Below are 8,026 nucleotides of genomic sequence, written 5' to 3' on the forward strand. Positions count from 1 at the left end.
GCCTGTTAGCAAAGACACATTGACAATATCCAGCAGAGAGGTGCCAATTAAAGGCAACACGTCTTTAAGCAGCCTCGTTGGGATGGGGTCCAAGAGACAGGTAGACGGTTTAGAAGTAGAAACCATTGAAGACAATTGGTCAAGGTTGATGTGGGAAAAGCTATCCAAATATTCACCAGGGCATACAGCCGTTTCCAAGGCCACTCCTCTTGATGACAGATCGGCAGTAGTTGAGGTCAAGAGATCATCAATCTTGCCTCTAATAGTTCAAATCTTTTCATTGAAGAAGTTCATGAAGTCATTACTACTGAGGTCTATAGGAATACACGGCTCCACAGAGCTGTGATAATGTTGGCATATATATTATGTACCTCAATAACACATCTTACTACTGGTAATGTTTGCGTATGTATAATGTACCTCAATATCGTCAATAACACAACCTAGTCATTGTAGCCACAGCCTTGTTACGCAACAGCCACACTGACTATAATCCTCCAGGATTACTACTATTCTTCTAATTCTGCTTCTTCCGTGCAAAGTTTGCCGCGTGTCTCCTCCCACAATGTTGCCACCACATGCAACAAAATACATCAAGACGTGCGGCCTGATCGGTAATTGTTTGCTATGACTTTTCTAAGAGATTCGTCCGGCCGTTTCCACGAAAAACGTTGAGAAATTTCCTCATTCATTTGAACCTCGATAACCTCAATAACACATCTTACTAATGCTAATGTTGGCGTATATATAAAGTATTCATGTTTAATTTTGTTTGTACGTCCGCTGGTGTTTCAGAGAATAATGCAACAAACAGCACGTCGAGCGCAAACATGTCCGTTCATGTTCGCAGCTTGAACGCCATCTGTGGAGGCTGAGTTCAAACACAGCTTGACATTCTCCGATGGATGCAACTGTCGTCATCTTCCCCACATCCCCCACTAGTTTTGCTTTCTGGTCTTCATACAAGTTGTGTATCGAGTGACCAAATTATGTCCAACGTTAAAAGAAATTAGTGGCGTGAAATCAACTTTTCGTTGACGTATAACTATCAGGTTAACTTGAACATGCTCACTTCAAACACTTGGAGACTGATTGCTTCAGTTTGCATCAGGAATCAAACTCCCTCTTGGAGTTATGACACACGTTTTTAGATTCAGTGCAGCTCACATCTGACGTCCATAAGTCCACTTAGAAATCCAAAAGCTGCAGAATCCCAGTGATGGTTGTTTGCACATCTGTGAGTTCACTGCACACAGGAGCTGGTCAGAGATCAGTCAGCTCACTTTGAATAGACCCCAAAGTAAGACCACTATATAAAAGAACTAAATCCATTAATATTGCCGTTCTGTCTTATCACCATCAATGTTTTTTCTTCTGTGGTTTCACCCTGAAAGACCTGGTTCCTGAACACGAAACCAGATTCTTCCAGAATCACATTCACATGTATTACTCAAAGCAAAAACTAGTCGGAGGAATACAAATTACGAGATATTTGTGAGATACAGAAGTCTTAATTATGAGATTATTTGTTATACGTTTATCTGTAGCTTTTTCATTAATCCCCCTACATGGATCCAGCATAACTGAACCTTTATTAATATCGATTAGACTTCTTGTCCCTGTAAATCTCTTGACAAAAAACCTCGAGCTGGAACAAACATGTGAACACAAATAACACGTCTCAATTTCTGCAGTTCAGAAACAGACTTTCATCCAGTATGAATAAATTGAGAGACTTTCACACATGCTTTTATTTTCTTTACAGTTCACACAAATTACAGCTTAAATATTTTTGATGTTTAGGGCTCTTGACTCATTCTTTGAGTCACTTTTCGGAAACAGAAACCTTCTTGTGTCCTTAATCAGTTTCAATGTAAAATATTCAAAATAAACAGTATCTTACTGTGCTCTTTTCTTCAGTTCTCAACTAGACCAAGTTCCCTGAGTCTTGAGGCCATTAACATATATTCAGTAATGTAGGCCAAAGATAATTCAACAGATCAGTGAATGATTAATAAACAAACCCCACAGTATCCTGATTATTCCTACACCCTGACCTGAAATCCCCTTTGGACCTGCAGGGGAGTATGCTGGCAAACATTGCTCAACTAATTCTGGGGGAAAGCTTTCTAGTTTGTAAATACTGGAAAAAAAGAAGCCTACATAGTCCTACATTTTCAACCATCCATATTTCTCCAACAAGCAACATCAATATTTCTCCAATAGGCAACATCAATATTTCTCCAACAGACTACCGTCAATGTTTCTCCAACAGGCTACCGTCAATACTTCTCCAATCGGCTACCATCAATGTTTCTCTAATAGGCAACCATCAATGTTTCTCCAATCGGCTACCATCAATGTTTCTCTAATAGGCAACCATCAATGTTTCTCCAACAGGCTACCATCAATGTTTCTCCAACAGGCAACCATCAATGTTTCTCCAACAGGCTACCATCAATGTTTCTCAAACAGGCTACCATCAATGTTTCTCCAACAGGCTACCATCAATGTTTCTCCAACAGGCTACCATCAATGTTTCTCCAACAGGCTACCATCAATGTTTCTCCAACAGGCAACCATCAATGTTTCTCCAACAGGCTACCATCAATGTTTCTCCAACAGGCAACCATCAATGTTTCTCCAACAGGCAACCATCAATATTATTGGGGTGAAATTGAGTTCAGAGATTTGGAGCCCAGCTCACTGTGTGCTACGTTATCATTGCGAAGTGCGGTGCATGAATGGACCGTACCCTTTGGGGTCCAGGTGAGGTACTGATCAGAGTGGGTCTCCATTGGGGTTCATTGTGGGCCCATAGCATGCTTACTGAGTGCCCACTTGGGAGTCACTGTGCACACTTATGACAGTATGTCTGAGGTCAGGCTGCGTGCCAGTTTGAGCTGGATTGAAGCCGTCATGTGCTGCTTTGTATACTCAGTGTGTTTGTGTGCGTTGGTAGATAAGGACAATTCAACAAATCAGTAAATAATTTGCTTAATACACAAACCCAGAATTGTCATTATGAAATCCTACACCCCGACCTGATGTACCCTTTGGACCTGCTGGCAAACACGTCCAACCTAATTCTGGGGAAGGCTTCCTCGTCTGTAGATACTGGGGAACAAACCAAGCCCCCAGCAGCTTCTTAAAAGGCTGACCAGCTCGGATGAGCCTCAGTCATTGTTACTTCTGTGACGAGCAGCTATCATCTGAGATCTCTGTGTTTTCCTTCACAGCTGTAGCATCATGAATCTGTGGCTCAGCACTCATTTCCTGGTCGCGGGGCTGTTTCTGAGCAGCTGGGCTCTGACACCTGAGGAATGCCGGCCTCTAATCACGCCTTTGTCTATGACGCCCTCCATGGTAAGTCTTCATCTGTCTGGGTTTGTCTATGAGGCATTAGCACTGAAGCAGAATTCAGCTATTTGGGAAGTTCCTCCTCAGTTTATGCCTTTAGCGTTGGCATTACGTTGAGTCAGAGCGCAGCAAACATTTCTAAGATGAACACACAATAACACAATGAAAAAGTACTTCAACCATTTGCCAAGAAGTGACTGTTTCTGCTCCAGGTAGTTAGCTAATGTGTTTGGATCAGTGCTGCAACTTGGGAACCGGTCAAATATATATGTATATAGCGTGCAGTGGACTGAATGTTTTTCATGCAGATGGTTCTAAGAGTCTTTGAGGATTCCGTTAGAAACTGAAAAATAATCACAAATCAGTGGCACAGTTGTGTTGTAGTGAAGCCCGAATATCAGAGAAAAGGACCAAACTCGGGGTAGTCGATATTGATAAAGACCTAGTCTCCTTCTGCTTCAAGGCTTTGTGTTATGCTCCACTAAACAGGTTCAAATGTAATTCATTTTAAAAGATTCAATATTAGAGAATTAGTCCAATTTTCAACCCATTATTGAATGATGGTTGTGTCTGCTTTCACTAACTGACTTCCTGTTTGTGTACAGATATACGGCAAGTCACACTTCCTCTTTGGTTACACTGATAATGAAGTTTACAACGGCTTCATGAAGAACATCGAGAGCTACAAGAATAATGTCATCCCGTCAACATTCGGCCCAAATGCACTTAATGTGTCTACGGAGAACAAGTTGTGAGTTGTTAACAATTTAACATGTACAGACAATGTACACAATCTGTAAATTATAGATCAATCAAAATACACTTTCAACATGTTTAGCATTGACATGTTTTCTCCACTGGAAGGACACCCTAAAAAGTCCAGGAGCAATATTTGCAATAATAGTAAAAGGACATTGACCTGAGAAGTAGTTTGAGGAAACAATTCCAGCTCAATGTCCACTTAGAGCTTTCAAACGGATCACTCAGTGTTCAGCAGTGGGAGGAATCTTAACTTTTGAAGCTCACATGGAGGAGAAGGTATACATGATGTTCGAAGATGAACTCAGCTCTTCCTCTTGTCTCTTTCTCAGAAATGGAACCTGCCTGTCTTTAAACATGAACGCAACCGTTGAAGACAATACTCTAATAATGAAATGTAAGTTACCTGATCCAACACCATGCTGGAGTTTCTACATCTTTGTTGTGTTAGTTCTGTCAGTCAGAGAATCCAGCCAGAGAGATCATGTTTCTGATTATTAAAAGCTGCAGATTCATCACACATATCGTCCTGCTGACTTCAGATGCTACAGAGTTGATAGCATGGCTGTGGACTCTTTCAACTTCCATCATCACTGATTAAAACAAACACAACCTCTGCAGCACAGGGAAAGTGAAGAGAACCTCTGTCCTGTCTGAGGACATCGCTGGAATATATCAAACACAAAATATGTTTGTGGAAAGTCTACCAGAAGAACATTGGTAGATTTTCAGTGGAGATGATTAATATACAGTTTCTGTCCTCAGTCGACAACTTCACATCCCTGAACCACATGTTGCCGACCTGTGACGGCTGTCTGCTCTATAGCTTCAACCGCACCGTCACATACCTGGACAAAATGTACAAGAAGATGGGACTCAACGATGACATTACAGCGGAGGAGCACATCATGAGTGGTCTTCATCTGTTTGGTAGGAAGGAACAAGCCTGAGAGAAAACATGTCTAAATATAAATAAAACACATTTCATATGTGAAGCATTCATCCTGTTTTGTTGTTTTGTCTCCAGCAAGAGGAACAACCTTGAAGGACTCTGAGCTGGAACATTTCAGGAAGCAGGCGAGCTGCCTCGGCTTCAACAGAGAACCAGACTTTATCTACGACCCCAAGAACGGTGCTTCACCTTTTAGACCTGTCTGATTAAACTATGACATGAAGACGTGTGATGACAGACTGAACTGATTTCTTTCTTTTTGTCTCTCTGTCTGCAGATTTCTGTGCTGAAGGCGAGGGGCTGAAGATGATCGACGAAGAGCAACACTCATTAGATATTTCAACTGAAACTGAGTAGAGACAAAAAGTGACTAAAAACATGTCTTTTGTATTCATAATCTAATGAAACACAAACAGGTTTTCAAACTGTGGAGGTGTGGATGGAGAGAGTTGAGGTAAAGATACTGTGTGGAGTGCATGGGAGTGGACAAATAAGATTGCAAATGTATATATCATTCCTATTAGAAATCCGTTAACAATACACAGCAATGACAAAAATCACACACTACTACATTTAGCATAAAACATATGTTCAAATCACAACATGGCTATACCAAATGTCATATCTTTTATATATAAAGCCTCTATTGAGGTTTATCAATGAAGCTTTGAATGTCTATTGTCCTATGTTATGATGTCAACAACATTAAAAATGGAAAAGAAATATGATTTCTTGTTATTCTTACTGCTGTTAGATTGCTACTAGAATGCCTTGTTGTGAATTGTACTTTCTTGGTTCTTGTTCTGAGTTTGTACTCATGGTTGAATGCACTTATTGTAAGTCGCTTTGGGGAAAAGCGTCAGCTAAATGAAATGTAACGTAAAAGAGGCAAGTGAAGGAAACAGGGATGTGATTAAGAGACTTGGGATGTACCCTGAGTTGAGTCGCTGGCCAGATGTGGAAATGAAAATTTGTTCATTTATTTGGTGTTGGAGTTGTGTTTTGAGCATGTATAAACGGCTCATATATTATTGTAGCCCAGCATCTGCTGTTTAATGTCATGTGCAACATCATTATATTTGTTTGTGATTAGTCGATTGTTTCACAGTCTTTTCCCAACTTCTCACTCACCTTATTGGGGGCCACTCGGGCTTAACAGGTTTTAAATGGGAAAGAAATATAATTTATTGTTATTCTTAGTGCTGTTAGATTGCTACACACTGCCAGGTAAATGCAGGTGTGTGCGGGTGAGCAAACAATGTTTTTATTGTCTTAAAAATGTTGTTGAAAGGCTAAATGGAAACTAATTTATATTGAAGCAGAATATTTTCTTAGATGAACATGTTCTGAATTTTGGAAATGACGACATTTATCTTTGGTTTTAATGTTGACTTTTGGACTAAGGAGTGTCCCGGCAAAATTGAACAGGTGTCAAGTCAAACATCCACCCTTTTTTCCCTTCCTTCCTCTTCAACTGCTACAATCCCCTTTCAGAAAAAAACACTACAGAGTGAGCTGAACCAACATCCAAATCTAAATAGAGAAAAAAAGAATACAATAAAAAAGATTGTGTTTTCCAAATTCATCCCTACGGTGATTTCTGTAACCCAATACGGTCGTTCTGGATCAATATCTTCCCAATTTTAGTGACTCACCGATTTTCAAACGTATTTGTCATTGGGCCCAAAAGTTACACAGCGACACAGAGCAGCAACGACTCTGGAAGTGAGCGCTCCAGATTGAATATCACACAGCATTTTAAAGACAGTTTACAGGGGTGTAAATGTGGTACATTGCCTGTTAGCAAAGACACATTGACAATATCCAGCAGAGAGGTGCCAATTAAAGGCAACACGTCTTTAAGCAGCCTCGTTGGGATGGGGTCCAAGAGACAGGTAGACGGTTTAGAAGTAGAAACCATTGAAGACAATTGGTCAAGGTTGATGTGGGAAAAGCTATCCAAATATTCACCAGGGCATACAGCCGTTTCCAAGGCCACTCCTCTTGATGACAGATCGGCAGTAGTTGAGGTCAAGAGATCATCAATCTTGCCTCTAATAGTTTAAATCTTTTCATTGAAGAAGTTCATGAAGTCATTACTACTGAGGTCTATAGGAATACACGGCTCCACAGAGCTGTGATAATGTTGGCATATATATTATGTACCTCAATAACACATCTTACTACTGGTAATGTTTGCGTATGTATAATGTACCTCAATATCGTCAATAACACAACCTAGTCATTGTAGCCACAGCCTTGTTACGCAACAGCCACACTGACTATAATCCTCCAGGATTACTACTATTCTTCTAATTCTGCTTCTTCCGTGCAAAGTTTGCCGCGTGTCTCCTCCCACAATGTTGCCACCACATGCAACAAAATACATCAAGACGTGCGGCCTGATCGGTAATTGTTTGCTATGACTTTTCTAAGAGATTCGTCCGGCCGTTTCCACGAAAAACGTTGAGAAAGTTCCTCATTCATTTGAACCTCGATAACCTCAATAACACATCTTACTAATGCTAATGTTGGCGTATATATAAAGTATTCATGTTTAATTTTGTTTGTACGTCCGCTGGTGTTTCAGAGAATAATGCAACAAACAGCACGTCGAGCGCAAACATGTCCGTTCATGTTCGCAGCTTGAACGCCATCTGTGGAGGCTGAGTTCAAACACAGCTTGACATTCTCCGATGGATGCAACTGTCGTCATCTTCCCCACATCCCCCACTAGTTTTGCTTTCTGGTCTTCATACAAGTTGTGTATCGAGTGACCAAATTATGTCCAACGTTAAAAGAAATTAGTGGCGTGAAATCAACTTTTCGTTGACGTATAACTATCAGGTTAACTTGAACATGCTCACTTCAAACACTTGGAGACTGATTGCTTCAGTTTGCATCAGGAATCAAACTCCCTCTTGGAGTTATGACACACGTTTTTAGATTCAGTGC

General features: G+C 40.6%; 1 protein-coding gene across 1 annotated transcript; it reads left to right on the forward strand.

Annotated features, from left to right (window-relative positions):
* The first annotated feature begins 3,227 nt into the window (after positions 1 to 3,227).
* LOC117739352 lies at positions 3,228 to 5,465 on the forward strand. Its single transcript, XM_034545709.1, has 6 exons — positions 3,228 to 3,366; positions 3,966 to 4,111; positions 4,452 to 4,516; positions 4,885 to 5,049; positions 5,147 to 5,251; positions 5,349 to 5,465. The coding sequence occupies exons 1-6, from the start codon at positions 3,250 to 3,252 to the stop codon at positions 5,426 to 5,428; spliced, it is 678 nt and encodes a 225-aa protein (XP_034401600.1). The 5' UTR covers positions 3,228 to 3,249; the 3' UTR covers positions 5,429 to 5,465.
* The last annotated feature ends 2,561 nt before the right edge of the window (positions 5,466 to 8,026 follow it).

Source organism: Cyclopterus lumpus, chromosome 11 (assembly GCF_009769545.1).
Source record: "Cyclopterus lumpus isolate fCycLum1 chromosome 11, fCycLum1.pri, whole genome shotgun sequence".
Taxonomy (NCBI): domain Eukaryota; kingdom Metazoa; phylum Chordata; class Actinopteri; order Perciformes; family Cyclopteridae; genus Cyclopterus; species Cyclopterus lumpus.

Bases quoted from the DNA above. Each gene is read 5' to 3' on its own strand.
- LOC117739352 (XM_034545709.1), top strand. From the start codon at position 3,250: ATGAATCTGTGGCTCAGCACTCATTTCCTGGTCGCGGGGCTGTTTCTG. The intron at 3,367-3,965 runs GTAAGTCTTCAT...GTTTGTGTACAG, and splicing joins TGTCTATGACGCCCTCCATG to ATATACGGCAAGTCACACTT. The intron at 4,517-4,884 runs GTAAGTTACCTG...TTCTGTCCTCAG, and splicing joins CAATACTCTAATAATGAAAT to TCGACAACTTCACATCCCTG.